The sequence below is a fragment of the Nicotiana tomentosiformis genome, chromosome 1 (genome assembly GCF_000390325.3).
Source record: "Nicotiana tomentosiformis chromosome 1, ASM39032v3, whole genome shotgun sequence".
In the NCBI taxonomy this organism is placed as follows: Eukaryota; Viridiplantae; Streptophyta; class Magnoliopsida; order Solanales; family Solanaceae; genus Nicotiana; species Nicotiana tomentosiformis.
In genome coordinates this window covers 44,333,434-44,350,994 of record NC_090812.1, presented here as the reverse complement: position 1 = coordinate 44,350,994, position 17,561 = coordinate 44,333,434, and the positions used below count along the sequence as shown (strand labels likewise).

Below are 17,561 nucleotides of genomic sequence, written 5' to 3'. Positions count from 1 at the left end.
ATATAGCAGGAGATGTCAAGCTAAGGATTAATCTGAAGAATAGGGTCATAGACGACGCTGCTTAAGTGCAAGTCAAATACAGGATGTTGCGCAAAAGAATTTTTGAGTCTAACGCCGGGCATTTGGAATAACATAAAGTGGACATGGAAGCAATCAATGAGTGGAAAGGAATCGCTAGTAAATCAACAAAGAGGTTGGAATATTTGGAGCATGGGTTGATGGAGCTTGTGGGAAAGATGAGGAAAAAGGATCTCAGACTGTCAGAATATAGAGGGCAACGAAGGAGGGCATCTAGCAAGGGCTTATGTGCTGTTGGACATGCACGACCTGGGGAACTTGATCGATGGAGCTAAGAAGGCCAAGCATGGAGAAGGTCCCTCTGGGACAAAATATATTAGGAATAACGTTTTATTTTCTTTCTAGACTCGTTTTAGACTTTGATTGTAATAAGGAAAATGCCATTAGCTACTCTTTATAATTATTATCGTTTTAGAAGAGATTTGGTTCATTTATCACATTAATGAAATGACGCAATTATTGGCATCAATTTTCTCCAAACCTATATGTCGCTTAAGCCTACCTCGGGCACAATGAGGTCCCCAAAATTAGGACACGAATTTATAATACTGCAAATATCCTCTTAATAACCCTTACTGACTTGGTAACCTTTTTTGTTTTCTTTTCTTTTGTTTATTCCCATTCCCCAAAGGTTGGTTCGTGCATACTAGTATCATCCGCATATCATACTAGATCCAGAGGTCCTCCACCTCCTCCTTCACTAAGTTATCCTGAAGGCAAAACCAAAGGTAAAGAAAAAATGGATGATTTAAGCGGTATCATAAAGGACAATGCAGAGAACGTTGAAACCTCGGACGGTCGGAATACTCCAGCACATAACGAATTGGTCCTACGTCTGGAACAGAAAATATTGGAGCTACAAGGGGAACTTGAGCAGGTCCGGAACATGGCAACCCTTTCCCTCACCCTAAACGTCCCCGACCTTAACCAATAAAACACAAACGCCCAAAAACAGGTACCTCCCCAGAACACACAAAATCTGCCAAATCCTTCCGCACCACATCAATACGCCACACCTCCTCAAAACCATAACCCTCCACCAATACCTACTCATCGACAACACCATCACCACCCAACTCAATACCCACAAACAACTACATACCATACCCCTCAGAATGTACCAAAGTCTACTCCTGACCCGCAAAACTCAACCAATACATATATGTGGAAACCTTACCCCACACCCCACAACAGACCCTATACATACCCGAATCCACCGAGAAGGACATGCTCGTCAAGAACATGGCGGAGGAACTCAAGAAACTTACTGGCTGAGTTCAAAGTGTCGAAGGGGGAAATGGCATTGAGTGTTTGAATTATGAAGATTTGTGTATTCAGCTAGATGTAGAACTGCCAGAGGGTTACAAACCTCCTAAGTTCAAAATGTTCAATGGAACTGGTGATCCGAAGGTGCACTTGAGAACATATTATGAGAAGCTTGTAGGAGTTGGCAGGGATGAAAGAATCCATATGAAGTTGTTCACGAGATATGGGTTAATTGGGTGAGCATGGCATCAGATTTCATTGATCGGTTCAGGTTTAACACAGAAAATGCACCAGACATTTTCTACATTCAGAATCTCAAAAATAAGCTAACGGAAACTTTCCATGAGTATGCTACCCGGTGGAGGTCTGAAGCCGCAAAGGTAAGGCCAGCACTGGAAGAAGACGAGATGAATAAGTTCTTCGTCAGAGCTCAGGATTCGCAATACTACGAATGATTGATGGCTATCAAAAACCATAAATTTTCTGACATCATCAAATTGGGAGAGATAATAGAAGAAGGGATCAAAAGCGGAATGGTGAAAAATTTTGAAGCACTCCAAGCCACAAATAAAGCCTTACAGTTAGGAGGTATCTCCAAGTATTTGGGAGGAAAAATCAAAGAAGCCTCTAAACCGCCTGTCATTGAGACTAACCCAGATGATCTTTGGAGAAAGGTGCATGCAAGAGAGTATTCTGTTGTTGATCATCTAAATAAAACTCATACTCAAATATCAATTTTATCACTGATGCAAAACTCTGAGGCACATAGGAATGCCCTGATGAAGGTGTTGAATGAAGCCTATATACCCAACAACATCACCAGTGGAGAGATGGCCAACATGGTAAGGCAAGTAGAGGGAAGGAAGGAATGAAACTGTTCCGCTCATCGAGAATAGAGGAAGTTGGTTGGAGAAACATACCATCGCATCGGGCGCGTCAACGCAATTGAAAAGGACAAATGGTGAAGCAGTAAGATAGAAGGCATATTGGCATGGACAGGGTATGAGCATGGCAAGGGTCTCGGTAAGAATCTCCAGGGGATCACCAAACCGATATAGCTAAAGCGTCACGACACAACCTTTGGGTTTGGGCATAAATACACCTGGAACGAGTATCAGAATTGGTCGCCACCATTACGTGGTCATTATTACTCTCTAGAGCAACCAATACTACATTTGAGACAGTCATTTCATCAAGCCGACATGATGTGGGAGTCCAAAAAAGATGAAGTTCTAGTTAGCATAAGGAATCTATTTCTGGATGATGAAGACATGGATTGCGGTGCGATAGTTAAGGAGGAGGAGGAGGAAGGCCTTATTATTCAGACCGTGGAGAAGGGAGCTATTCTTAAGAACTGGACAGCTACACCATCAAGGGCCCATCGTGTTCCTGTGTAGCCTGGCAATTAGCACTATTTATTTTGAAAGCAATTTTATGAGCATCTAAGACATTTTCAGTATTTTGTTTTAAGCATATTTTGTTTTGAAATAATTGCTCGAGTCATCGAGCCGTACCTGTATGACGTTTTCAAGATTTATCTAATGCATTAGTATTTTACTATTTATTATTATTCTTTACATTGTTTTCTCTACATCATTATTATTACCTATCTCGATGAACCTACGGCTGTGATATGTAATGAGACAACCCGACATAAGGATAATGATTAAGAGTATCTGGAAGAGGATATAATACCCAAGAAAATTGTCAGAGAAGTGGAAAACTTTGAAAACAAGCCTAAGTTCAATTTGGATGAGACCCAAATAGTTAATTTGCGAGACTTTGAAATAGTCAAGAAAATGCGTGTAAGCATTCACCTATCACCGTTAGAGAAGGAAGAGTACGTCCGGTTCTTGAAGGAGTATGAGGCTGTTTTTGCATGGTCCTATGATGATATGACCGGTTTGAGTACGTCCATATTGGCTCATAAACTACCTACCAACCCTATGTGTCTGCTTGTAAAGCAGAAGCTCCAAACGTTCAAGCCGGATATGAGTTTGAAAATAAAGGAGAAAGCCACCAAGCAGATCAAAGCCAAGGTTCTCAGAGTGGTTGAATATCCGACCTGGTTGGCTAACATTGTTCCAGTTCCAAAGAAAGATGGTAAAGTCAGAGTGTGTGTCGACTATCGGGATTTAAACAGAGCAAGTCCCAAAGATGATTTCCCTTTGCCTAATATGCACATACTGATTGACAATTGTGCCAAGCATGAACTCAAATATTTCGTGGATTGCTTCGCGGGATATCATCAGATCTGGATGGGTGAAGAGGATGCCGAAAAGACAGCCTTTATTACACAATGGGGTGTGTATTGCTAGAAAATGATGTTGTTCAGCCTAAAGAATGATGTAGCCACATATCTGAGGGCCATGACAACCGTTTTTCACGATATGATACACAAAAAGATAGAGGTGTATGTGGATGATGTCATCATCAAATCCAGGAGAAGCACAAATCATATAACAGATTTGAGGAAATTCTTCGATCGACTTCGAAGATACAACCTGAAACTAAATCCCGCAAAATGTGCCTTCGGAGTCCCTGCCGAAAAGTTGTTAGGTTTCATCATCAACCGCCGAGGAATTGAGCTAGACCCATCAATGGTCAAGGCTATCCAAGCTTTGCCACCTCCGAAGAACAATAAAGATGTGATGAGTTTCTTGGGGCGTCTCAATTACATCAGTCGTTTCATAGCACAATCAACTGTGATTTGTGAACCGATTTTCAAAATGTTAAAGAAAGACGGTGCAACAAGTTGAACTGAAGAATGCCAGAAAGCCTTTGACAAGATCAAGGAATATTTATCCAAACCACCTGTTCTGGTCCCACATGAACCTGAGAGACCTCAGCTACTTTATTTATATTTACTAGATGGGGCTTTCGGTTGTGTCTTGGGATAACACGACGAGACGGGAAGAAAGGAACATGCCATATACTATCTAAATAATAAGTTCACACCCTACAAAGCACGATATTCTAAACTGGAGCGCACCTGCTATGCTTTGACGTGGATAGCTCAGAAGTTGAGGCACTACTTCCGTGCCTACACCAAATATCTCATATCAAGAATGGATCCGTTAAAATACATCTTCCAAAAATCCATACCTACGGGAAAGTTGGCAAAATGGAAGATACTACCGAGTGAGTTTGACATCATGTATGTAACTCAGAAAGAGGTCAAGGGACAGGCATTGGCAGATCACTTTGTAGAAAATCCTGTGGGTGGAACATACGAACCACTAAAAACATATTTTCCCGATGAAGAGGTATCATTCGTAGGAGAAGATATCACCGAAACCTATTATGGTTGGAGAATGTTCTTCGATGGAGATGCAAACTTTAAAGGAGTAGGTATTGGAGCAGTTTTAGTATCAGAGACGGGTCAACACTATCCGGTATCCACAAAACTTAGATTTCCGTGTACCAATAATATGGCAGAATACGAGTCTTGTATCTTGGGGCTCAAGTTGGCCATTGGCATGAACATTCAGGAATTGCTAGTAATTGGTGACTCGGACCTTTTAGTACACCAGGTTCTAGGAGACTAGGCTACAAAGAATACCAAAATATTGTCGTATCTGTACCATGCGCAAGAATTGAGGAAGAGATTCGCAGATGCGTTGGCCACTTTATCTTCCATGATACAACACCAAGATAAGAATTTCATCGATCCTATTCCAGTAGGGATCCATAATCAGCCAGCTTATTGTGCTCATATTGAAGAAGAAATAGATGGGAATCCGTGGTTTCATGACATCAAAGAATACTTGGCAAAAAGAGAGTACCCGGAGCACGCAAATCATACTCAGAAACGCACACTCTGAAGATTGTCCAACCATTTCTTCAAATGTGGAGGAATTCTATACAGAAGGACTCCAGATCTAGGATTATTACCGTGTGTCGACGCCAAGGAAGCATCCAAATTTCTCGAAGAGATACATGCCGGAACTTGCGGATAACACATGAATCGTCTTTGTTTTAGCGAACAACATATTAAGAGTAGGATTTTTTGGATGACTATGGAAATGGACTGCATCGGGTATGTCCAAAAGTGTCATCAATGCCAAGTACATGTGGATATGATACGAGTGCCACCCAGTGAAGTCAATGCAACAAGTGCACCTTGGCCTTTATCTTCTTGGGAGATGGATGTCATCGCTCCAATAGAGCCCACCGCTTCAAATGGGCACATGTTCGTTCTAGTGGCCATAGACTATTTCACAAAATGGGTTGAAGCCGCATCTTACAAGGCTGTAACAAAAAGGTCATCACAGATTTCGTTAGGGATCGTATTGTCTGTAGATTCGGAGCACCGGAATCAATCATCATCGACAACACCACCAACCTTAATAGTGATTTAATGAAATAGATGTGTGAAACCTTCAAGATCAAGCATAAGAATTCCACAACATATAGGCCACAAATGAATGGAGCTGTGGAAGCCGCCAATAAGAACATCAAGAGGATATTAAGAAAGATGGTAAATAATCACAAACAATGGCACGCGAAGATACCATTTTCCCTACTTGGATATAGTACCACGGTTCGCACATCAACTGGGGCAACTCCTTATTTGCTTGTCTATGGCACTGAAGCCATCATTCCCGCCGAAGTAGAAATTCCTTCTTTGAGAATCATACAAGAGGCTGAATTTAGTGGTACCTAATGGATACGAAGTCATTATGACCAACTCGCTCTCATTGATGGAAAAAGAATGAATACAGTATGTCACGGTCATCTTTACCAGAACAGAATGTCCAGAGATTTCAACAAAAGGGTCAGACCTAGACAATTCACATAGGGGTAGCTGGTGCTGAAGCGGATCTTCCCACAAGGGCCGTACATGGTTCACATGGTACTAACAGGAGGAACGCTCATACTCGTAGAGATGGACGGAGAAGTTTGGCCAAAACCTATCAACTCAGACGCAGTCAAGAGATACTATGTTTAGATTGTTTACATTTCTTCATCTGATGTAACCGAACTATGCTCGACCTTATTCCCATTTAAGAGGGGATACGTTGGGACCCCTGTGGGTTCGGTCACATCTCAATAAAATCCTTATTTTTTCCATGGTCAGAAACTGGGGCAGAATCTTTAGGAGGACCCTCAAAATTCTAAAGTATGGAAGCTACAATGTCTCTAAAATATGTCACAGTCATTGGTTCATCTAACATAGTCGATATTGCATAATAATAAATTTTAAATAACCACGTTCATCAAATGCGCGCATTTCTTTTGAAAAACTTTTTTTCTATAAACAGCCAGATGTTACATCAGGGTGACACAAATAGGATCTCAAGACAGGAGCACAGGCAAAGCAGAAGACAAAAATGCAAACCACCCTTCTACTACAAAACTCACAATTTTTCTTTGGATGCAGGCACAGTAAGACAATAATATCTGTAGACACATCAGGTCACTACCTTCAAGATAGAAGATTATCTATCCCAAGCATCTCCATCTAAGAAACACTCTACTCTCACTCATCGTTTTCCTTACATCGAGACTAAGGATTGTCTCCTATTTTGCATGAGGCTAAGGCCCGCCTCCCTAATTGCAAAAGGCTAAGCACTACCTTTCCTTGTATCAGACTAAGCATTGTCTCCTATTTGCTTGAGAGTAAGCATTGTCTCCTATTTGCATGAGGCTAAGCCCTGCCTCCTTAACTGCATAACGCTAAACACTACCTTTCTTTGCATGAGGTTAAGCATTGTCTCCTATTTTTCATGAGGCTAAGCCCTGCCTCCCTGACTGCACCAGGATAAGCACTGCTTTTTCCTTGCATGAGACTAAGCATTGTCTCCTTTCTTTCTATCGAGACTAAGCATTGTCTCTTATTTGCATGAGACTAAGCATTGTCTCATATTTTGCATAAGGCTAAGCCCTTTTCCTTGCATGAGACTAAGCATTGTCTCCTTTCTTTGCATCGACACTAAGAATTGTCTCCTATTTGCATGAGATTAAGCATTGTCTCCTATTTTGCATGAGGCTAAGTCCTGCCTCCCTAGTTGCATAAGGCTAAGTACTGCCTTTCCTTGCATGAGACTAAGCATTGTCTCCTTTCTTTGCATCGAGACTAAGAATTGTCTCCTATTTGCATGAGATTAAGCATTGTCTCCTATTTTGCATGAGGCTAAGTCCTGCCTCCCTAATTGCATAAGGCTAAGTACTGCCTTTCCTTGCATGAGACTAAGCATTGTCTCCTTTCTTAGCATCGAGACTAAGCATTGTCACATATTTGTATGAGACTAAGCATTGTCTCCTGTTTGCATGAGGCTGAGTCCTGCCTCTTTAACTGCTTAAGGCTAAACACTGCCTTTCTTTGCATGAGGCTAAGCATTTTCTTCTATTTTTCATGAGGCCAAGCCCTGCCTCCTCGACTACACAAGGCGAACTACTGCCCTTTGCTTGCATGAGGCTAAGCGTTGTTTCCTTTCTTTGGATCGAGACTAAGCATTATCTCCTATTTGCATGAGACAAAGCATTGTCTCCTATTTTGAATGAGGCTAAGCCTTGCCTCTCTGACTGCAGAAAGCCAAGCACTGCCTTTCATTTCATGATACTAAGCATTGTCTCCTATTTGCATGAAGCTAAGCTCTACCTCTCTATTTGTACGAGGCTAAGCTTAATTTGTACGAGGCTAAGTTTAAATAAGGCTGCCAATTCTGAAATATGTTATTTGAATATGGTTCACCTGAATAATTTGGACCCTCTTAAGCTTAATGTGTTGATACCTGAATGTCTATACTTGTTGTTTGACATGAGTTTGTTTTTCCTACTCTGTTATGCATTCCTGTAATGACTAACTCGCATCGGTAATATGTTCACTATTAACTATGATCCGTTTCCATGCTAGTTTTGACACTTTGTCATGTCCTTGTTTGCTGAATCTCATATCCTTTAGTTATTATTTGAACCTTTAGAGTAGCTATCTCAACTTGTGTTTCCTTACCATGTTTGATACTGTTTTGCTTCATGATGTAAGTTAACATGTATGTCTTTTGATATTGTGATGGATACTTAACATGATTTGGTCCCCTAGGTTCTAATACTTTAAGTTATTGTTCTACTTAAACTTGTTTAGTATTATGCACATGTGTATGATAATCTTTGTTAATCCTGCAAACTTGTTTCTCCCATAACTCATTCAATATGTGACTGCCTATGTGTTATTTTGCTATGTATTGAACCTATTTTTAAGTCTTGCCGAACCTGCTTCTATGTCTTGTGACCTGTTAGATCAATTGCTTTGTGTTCTCATCCTTGCTATGTCTACTTTAAGTTATAAGTGTATTCCCTCAATTCATGACCCTCAACCATTTTCCACTCTTTGTCATTTGTTATCTACGTTATCTTTAAACCTTTCATTCTTAGCAGGCTGAAAGCCAAGGCTACCAAGGCTTTTACTATTGACCTCCCTAGTGTGAGCACTACTCGGGGTCCATACAATGGGCCTGTAATAATCTTTGTATAAACGATTGGGGTTGTTAGTAAAAGGGAATGAGGTAGATTTTAATATTTACATACAATGGGTAGATAACATGTCTATAGGACTTGGTAATATGTTTGCTATATGTGTTGTTCGATTACATGAGCATTGTAGGGATCATGACATTAGGGGAGCACACACACACATTACTTGTTTATTATTAATCATGAGTTCAAATGCTATGCCTACTGCTAGTGTTTATAGACAACATGCTTATAGGGATCAAGCACTCCTTCAACTTGCATGATTACTTTAAAATATATTAGAAACTTGCCTTTAGGAACAAAAATAAACTTTCCTTCAATTCACTTCAATTATTCACTAGAAATCATGCCTACAGGATTTTGATCATTTCATTTGCTATTGTATCACATTGTTCACTAGAATTCTTGTTCATAGGACTAAGCTATAAAGTACTATGCATTAGAGACCCTGCCTATAGGAAATAATTGCTCGCTATAATTAGTTAATGCTAGACCATTCAAAAACTACTTCATGCACGTCGTATGAATAATCCTGGGACTCTTTCCCTAGCAGATTCTGTTGTACCCAACTGTGTAGATCACTTAGGCATTGCACATATAGGATTAGTAATTTAAAACTCTCAACAATTCGCTTATGATACCCAGATGATTCTATCTATAAGCTATATCCTGCATCTGAAATCACTTGCATACTTTGATCATCTAGAAAGCATGTCTATAGGATTTTGTAGATTCCTGATCTGCATATGTGTTTGCGTGCATTTGTTGCCTAAATGTGAAGGAAAGCTTGAGCCTTGACTGCCTATATGTGAAGTCCAGTGTGTTTTGTATGTTGCCTAGTTGTATTCCTATATTCGCACTGAGATCTATATTAATCATGTTATAATAAAGTTCTTTGAGTTTAGAATTCTATTTCTTTATTTGATCGCCTAGCTTAATCGTAATCCACACAATCTTAAGTTCAGCCGGGACTCACAATTGTGGACCTCGAGGAGTGCCTAACACCTTCTCCTTGAGGTACTTGAGCCCTTACCCGATCTTTGGTGACGTAGACTAGTCGAACAGAGTTATCTGCTTAATAGGTGCCATAACGCAACTTAAAAACCGATAGGTGGCGACTCTCCTCTTTTTATACCTCCTTTAAAAGAGTTGTTACACGTCGAAGCCCGCATTTCACGGGAGAAAACGGGGGCGCGACACTTAATCTTAAGGTTCAACGCCTAGCTGCTAGGTTCATCCCTAAAAAGTAGATTATTTTGATAAGCATTGGAATCAATATTTTGCTTGTCATAGTTGCAATACGACTTTCCTGGTCAATAGTTCTAGCTGAATGTAAGGACCCGCAAAATTTTAAAACAAAAAAACTCGGGGTTTCGTGGTGCCAAGTTAGATTCCTGCATTATTATAGTAGAAATTCTTCGAGGTTGGAGAAGCTTAACTAATAGGACCAGACCTTGTGCATCAGGCTACAGAAAAGGTTAAGATCATAAAAGAGCGGTTGAAAACTGCTCAGAGTCGTCAAAAATTCTACTTGGATGTTCGTCGTAGAGACTTAGAGTTCAAAGAAGATGATTGGGCGTTGTTGAAGGTATCTCCATTGAAGGGGATCATGCGGTTTGGGAAGAAAGGAAAATTAAGTCCGAGGTATGTCGGGCCGTATAAAATTATTCAAAGGATAGGTCAGGTGGCGTACAAGCTTGAGCTACCACCTTAGATGTCATTAGTACACCCGGTATTCCATGTGTCCTTTTTGAAGAAGGTAGTTGGAGATCCGTCCGCTATCGTGCCGGTTGAGACCATCGAGATTAGTGAAGAACTGTCATATGAAGAGATTCCGGTTGCTATTCTTGATTGACAGGTCCGAAAGTTGAGTAAAGAAATTGCATCTGTAAAAGTACTATGGCGAAACCAGCAAGTCGAATAAGCTACTTGGGAAGCTGAGAATGAAATGAAAAAGAAGTACCCTCATTTATTTGAATACCATGTAATAGCTCTATAAAGTTGTCCTCCCCCCCCCCCCAAATTTTGTATCACTTGTTCGGCTAATATAAAGGCACCACTTTCTAGTTATATGTACCCCCCCATGAGGCTTCGGTTGGTGTTATTTTGCATTCTGTTGTGTCATTTAATTCTATATATTGTTCTAAGGTGTGTTTCGGGGGGGTTTCTGACAGGTGATTAGGCCTAAATACAAAGGAAACTCTGGAGAAATTTTGGGGCTGATGGTATATGGTACAAATGAAACTGTGTTAAGCAAACCTTGATCCTCATTCGAGGATGAATGATCTTAAGTGGGGGAGGATGTAAGGACCCGCAAAAATTTAAAACAAAAAAACTCGGGGTTTCATGGTGCCAAGTTAGATTTCTACATTATTATAGTAAAAAAACTCGGGGTTTGGACTTTTTGGATTTAACAGTACCCTACGGACTTAGAGAAAATGTTTCGCAGAAGGATGCATTTCTGCGGCTGCATAATCACTCAGCGGACCGCATAATGGCCGCAGAGTGAAGCAGTACATTGGCCAGTTTAAGTTCAGATTTGAGGTTGATTATGCGACCGCATAACCACTATGCGGACCGCATATCGATCGCATAATACCTCTTGGGTTTTTACGGAGGAAGTTCAGCGGTACATTATGTGACCGCAGAATGAGTATGCGGACCGCATGCTGGTCACATACCCGATGGCCATTTCTGCGGTCACTTTGGGAACCGCATAACCGTTATGCGGTCGCATATGTGACCGCAAACCTGTGTCGGGGCACCCATTTTCTTAATTTAATACCTGACCCCCATTCAATTAAAACACCCCCTTTAGTCTATTTTGAGCTTATTTTCTAATACTATTGAGTGAGAGATGGAGCCTTAGAGTGAGAAAGTAATCCTCATCAATTATTCTTCAATTCTTGCTTGAAACTTTGAAGATTATCAAGGAAAGCAATCCAGGCCTCCATCATAGAGGTAAGAATCTATACCCTAGCCCTAAATTTTAGAAACTTATACTAAAAATGAGTAATTAATAATATGGTCCATGGGTATGAGGGTAGTTTATCTTGCATGCATGTGTCGTAAAAAGAGTGTGGAAAAGGGAACTAGAACCATGAATGTTTTCCTTATTTTGGGTTCAATTTGTATATTGCTAAAATAGATTGAGGTTGCTAAGGGTTCCGGATAATTGTAGAGTCTAAAGAAGGACAATTGAGATATGTATGGCTAACTCTCTTCTTCCTAGAATCGAACTCCTGGTGTCCGAATAATTGGTGTAAGTTCCGACTTGATCATGCTAGAATTGTTTGCCTTAGTTTGTTGGGTTGGAAGATTCATGTTCCCTAATTGTCTTAGATGTTTACAATGTCATCATGCTATTTGAGAACGTGACTATGATTTTCCAAGCTCCTTCTCTTATGTGTGAAATGTCTTATGTGATGGTATTTATTGACATGAATGATGACGTTACTTGAACGAATAAAAAGGGAAAGACTTGAATTGTAAAATGTTCCAAAGTGCCAAGAACTATTTAATAAATGTGGTTGTTTGTGCCATGTAATGAAAGATTGGAAAGAGATGCGAATTGAGTGAATACTTGAAAGAGGTTATGTCTCAAGTGGGATGGCTTAGCCGATCGGGCCGGGATCGGATGCCATGCCATACACCTGGTGGCATTTGTGTTGGAATTATTGATTTACATTGTGGATATGGATATATCTCACTTGGGATGGCTTAGCCGGTCGGGCCGAGACCGGACTCCATGTAAAAATACGGTGGCATTGAGAGTTGTGGCATTGGCACTAAATATCATTAACCTAAAAAGATGGAAAGATTGAATTGGCAATTATGTGATCCTTATTTGGTGATTCTTTTTATTTACGTGAAGTACTTATTGATTGTTATGACTGCCTTCTCTTTGTTTCACTATTCATTCTACTAAGATTAGTGTTTGCCTTACATACTAGTACTATTCGACAGTACTAACGCCCCTTTTGTCGGGGGCGCTACATATTTGAATGGATGTAGGTGGTTCCATCGCAGATAGTGGTGCTCTCCGTCTCACTCATCACAGCAGTCTTAGTAAGCCCCGTTTGTTCCTGGGGTCATGTAGTCCTTCTTCTGTATAAGAATTTATATTTTGAGGTATAGCCGGGGCGTTGTTGCCGGCATTGTCATGTTGCTCTTTTGTACCCTTAGAGGAACCGTAGACGTTTATGTATGTCATGTATGTATGTTGGGGTGGTCGTTGGATCGAGTTGTATTTTGGAAATTTAACTATGGCATAATGCATAAAATGAAAAAAATTAACTTGCAACGTTTATATACTTATATAACTGATCTCTCCCCTGTTTTACAAATGGTGACGCATTCCCTTTTTGGATCATGATTGAGTCGGGTAGAAAAGGTTTACTAGGCTTGCTCGATCGGGTTCACTCGGTTGAGCGCCGGTTGCGCTCCCCGAGGTTGGGGCGTGACAAACTTGGTATCAAAGCCTAAGGTTTTAAAGTGTCATAGGATGTCTCGGAGCCGTGTCTAGTAGGGCCCTTCTTATCGGTGTGTTGTCCACCACATCTATAATTAGGGGGCTACTTGGACATTTAAGAATGATACCCTTCATCGTTGTTCTATATCGTGCGATATTGCGGAACGAGAGGTTGTTTTCCTCTAACTCGTGCATTGTTCTACCTTTCAATAAATGGTACCTAAGAAGATAGCGAGAATTGGCCAAGAAGCCAATACCACACCAAAAGTGACTGTTGATCCCCTACTTGATAATGCGGGTGAGGATAACCCCCCTACTATCACACTGCCTGATTCATCGACTCCGGAACAGACTACCCCAGTTCTTACACTCGCGGAGGGTACCACAATCCCTCCCGCCGATATACCTGTTCCACCTATAGCCCCAGCTCCTGGTCCCGGTATTTCTGATGGGGATATTAGGGGAGCTATTCAGATGCTGAATCAGTTAGTAGCTTCTCAGGCCCAGAGGTCAAATGTTGCACCGACCCTATTTAGCTCGCAAGAGGATTCTTCTAGTTCCAGTGTAAACAGGTTCCTTCCGTTAGACCCTCCAGCGTTCCCAAGTACTGATCCGGGGGCAGACCCTCAGGATTTCATTGATGAGATGCATAAGACTCTCCTAGTTATGCGTGCTACTGAAGTAAAAGGGGTAGAGTTGGCCTCTTATCATCTGAAAGGGGTGGCATATTCCTGGTATGAAATGTAGGAAGATTCCCGTGAGGAGGGGAGCCCTCCGGCAAGATAGAGTGAGTTTGCGGATGCCTTCATAGACAATTTCTTGCCTGCCGAGACTAAGGCAGACTGTGCTGTGGAGTTTGAGACCCTTAAACAGGGTAGTAGGAAGGTGTGGGAGTATCACATGGAATTCGTGCGCCTGTCGAAGTATGTTGTTCGTATGATGCCGACTATGGAGGCAAGAGTGTGTCGATTTGTGAAAGGCCTTTGCCCTTTGGTTATTAATGAGGCTACCACAGCTGCTCTAAATTATGACATGAACTATGGAAGGATGGTGGCATTTTCCCAAGCTACGGAGTCTCGAAAGTTAAAGCTCAGGATGGAACGGGAAAGTAGTAGTAGGGCCCGATCAGCGGGCAACTTTGGGGATTCATTCGGGGGTGGGATATTAGCTTTTTGGGGAGGATCAGCAGGGCCATCCCAGTCTTATGCTCAGAATTCAGCTAGTTCCCCACCAACAGGGCACGGTCAGCAGCAATGGAGTCGCTTTAAGCCCGGTCAGAGCAGTAGAGGGTCCCACAATCAGGGCCGATCAGGAGGGAGATTCCAGCAGCAGCAGAGGGTCCCATGCCCTAAGTGTGGGAGGATACATTCGGGAGTCTGCTACCTGGACATGCTAGTATGTTACGAATGCAGAATGAGAGGCCATATTCAGAGAGAGTGTCGTGCATCCCGTCAGGGTGCAGGTAGGGGCACAACTCAGTCATCCAGTCCTACAGCTGCCAAATTTTCAGCACACCCTCCAGCTCGAGGCTCTTCAGCACCAGCAGGGCATGGTGCAGCTAGGGGTGGTGCACAGAGTTCAGGAGGACTCAGCTGATTCTATGCTATGAGTGGTCGATAGAGTGCGGAGGCTTCCCCAGATGTCGCCACAGGTATATTAACTGTTCAATCTCATGATGTGTATGCCCTTATTGATTCCGGATCTTCCTTGTCCTATGTTACTCCTTATGTTGCTTTGAGCTTTGGGGTAGAACTGGAACAACTTCATGAGCCGTTCTCTATATCTACCCCAATTGATGAGTTTATTACGGCCGCGCGAGTTTATAAAGATTGTGTTATCACGGTGCATGGTCGGGATACCATGGTTGATCTTATTGAACTAGGGATGATCGATTTTGATGTAATAATGGGAATGGATTGGCTTTATTCATGTTTTTCGAAACTCGATTGCCAAGCCAGAATCATGAGGCTTGAGTTTCCTAATGAGCCAGCTGTTGAGTGGGAGGGGAATAATGTTATGCCAAAAGGTAGGTTTATTTCTTACCGTAAGGCCACAAAGATGATCAGGAAGGGGTATATTCACCATTTGGTCTGAGTTACGGACCCCACTGCTAAGGTGCCTACCCTTGAATCTGTACCAATTGTGAATGAATTCCCCGATGTATTTCCGGATGAGCTCCCTGGAATTCGACCAGACAGGGAGATTGATTTTGGGATTGATGTGATGCTGGGCATGCAACCCATATCCATTCCACCTTATAGAATGGCGCCGATAGAATTAAAAGAGCTAAAGGAACAACTAAAGGGTTTGCTAGAGAAAGGTTTCATCCGACCGAGTGTGTCGCCTTGGGGCACACCGGTTCTCTTTGTCAAGAAGAAAGATGGATCGCTGCGGATGTGTATTCATTACCGGCAACTCAACAAAGTCACAATCAAAAACAAAAACCCATTGCCTAGAATAGATGATTTGTTTGATCAATTACAAGGTGCTAAGTTGTTCTCCAAAATTGATTTGCGGTCCGGGTACCATCAATTGAAGGTAAGGGAGCAGGATATTCCGAAAATAGCTTTCAGAACTCGGTATGGGCACTTTGAATTTTTGGTAATGTCTTTCGGGCTAACAAATACCCTGACAGCTTTCATGGATCTTATGAATCGAGTCTTCAAGTAGTTCCTTGACTCCTTTGTGATAGTATTCATTGACGACATCCTCGTGTATTCACGAAGTCGAGAGGATCACGCCGATCACCTCAGGGCAGTTCTGCCAGCTCTTCATCAATATCAATTGTATGCAAAGTTCCCGAAATGTGAATTTTTGCTTGAATCTGTTACATTCCTGGGTCTTGTCATCTTCGGAGAAGGAATTAAGGTTGATCCTCAAAAGATTGCAGCGGTGAAAGTTTGGCCTAGACCTACTACTCCAACAGAGATTCGTAGTTTCTTGGGTTTGGCCGGGTATTATAGGAGGTTCGTGGAGGGGTTCTCCACTCTTGCCTCTCCATTGACTAAATTGATGCAGAAGGCAGTTAAGTTCCAGTGGTCCGATGCTTGTGAAAGGAGCTTCCAGGAATTGAAATCTCGATTGACTTTGGCGCCGGTATTGACCCTGCCAGAGGGTACCTACGGGTTTGTGGTGTATTTCGATGCTTCAAGGATTGGTATTGGGTTTGTATTAATGCAACATGGTAAGGTTATAGCATATGCTTCAAGGCAACTTAAGAATCATGAAAAGAATTATCCAACTCATGACTAAGAGCTTGCGGCGGTAGTTTTTGCATTAAAAATTTGGCGTCATTATTTGTATGAAATCCATATAGATGTATTCACGGAGCACAAGAGTCTTCAATACATCTTGGATAGAAGGAATTGAACTTAAGGCAGAGAAGGTGGCTTGAGTTGCTCAAACATTATGACATCGACATTTTATATCATCCGGGGAAAGCTAATGTGGTGGCGGATGCTCTTAGTCGGAACTTTATGGGTAGTTTGGCTCACTTGGAGGCATGTCAAAGGCCCTTGGCCTGGGAGATTAACTAGTTGGCCATTTTGGGAGTTCGTCTTATGGACTCTAGTGAATGGGGGAGTGATTGTGCGGAATAGGGTGGAATCATCGCTTGTGACGGAGGTCAAGGAGAAGCAATACAGTGATCCAGTATTGGTGCAGCTAAAGGAAGGGATTCATAAACATAAGACTAAGGCTTTTTCTCTTGGCATGGATGACGGTATATTATGGTACCACGGATGACTATGTGTTCCAAATGTAGATGGTCTTCGGGAATGGATCATGGCGGAAGCGCATACTTCTAGATATTCCGTGCACCTAGGCTCTATAAAAAATGTATCATGATCTCAAGGAAGTTTACTGGTGGAATGACATGAGGAGGGTGTGGCGGACTTTGTGGCAAAATGTTCAAACTGTCAACAGGTGAAGGCCGAGCATCAAAGGCCCGGTAGGTTAGCTCGGAGTATAGAAATTCTAATGTGGAAATGGGAAATGATCAACATGGATTTTGTGGTAGGGTTACCACGCACGCCGCGTAGGTTTGACTCAATTTGGGTTATCGTGGATTGACTCACAAAATCAGCTCACTTTTTGTCAGTTAAATCCACCGACACTGCGGAACAATATGCTCAGTTGTATATCAAGGAAATAGTCAGGATTCATGGCACTCCGATTTTCATCATTTCCGACCGAGGGGCCCAATTCACAGCTAATTTCTGGAAGAAGTTTCAGCAAGGTTTGGGTATGCAGGTAAATCTTAGCACAACTT

The 17,561-nt window shown here is 41.9% G+C and overlaps 1 protein-coding gene across 1 annotated transcript; it reads left to right on the top strand.

Annotated features, from left to right (window-relative positions):
• Positions 1 to 14,230: 14,230 nt before the first annotated feature.
• Positions 14,231 to 14,887, top strand: LOC138906362 (uncharacterized). Its single transcript, XM_070194925.1, has one exon. The coding sequence runs from the start codon at positions 14,231 to 14,233 to the stop codon at positions 14,885 to 14,887; it is 657 nt and encodes a 218-aa protein (XP_070051026.1).
• The last annotated feature ends 2,674 nt before the right edge of the window (positions 14,888 to 17,561 follow it).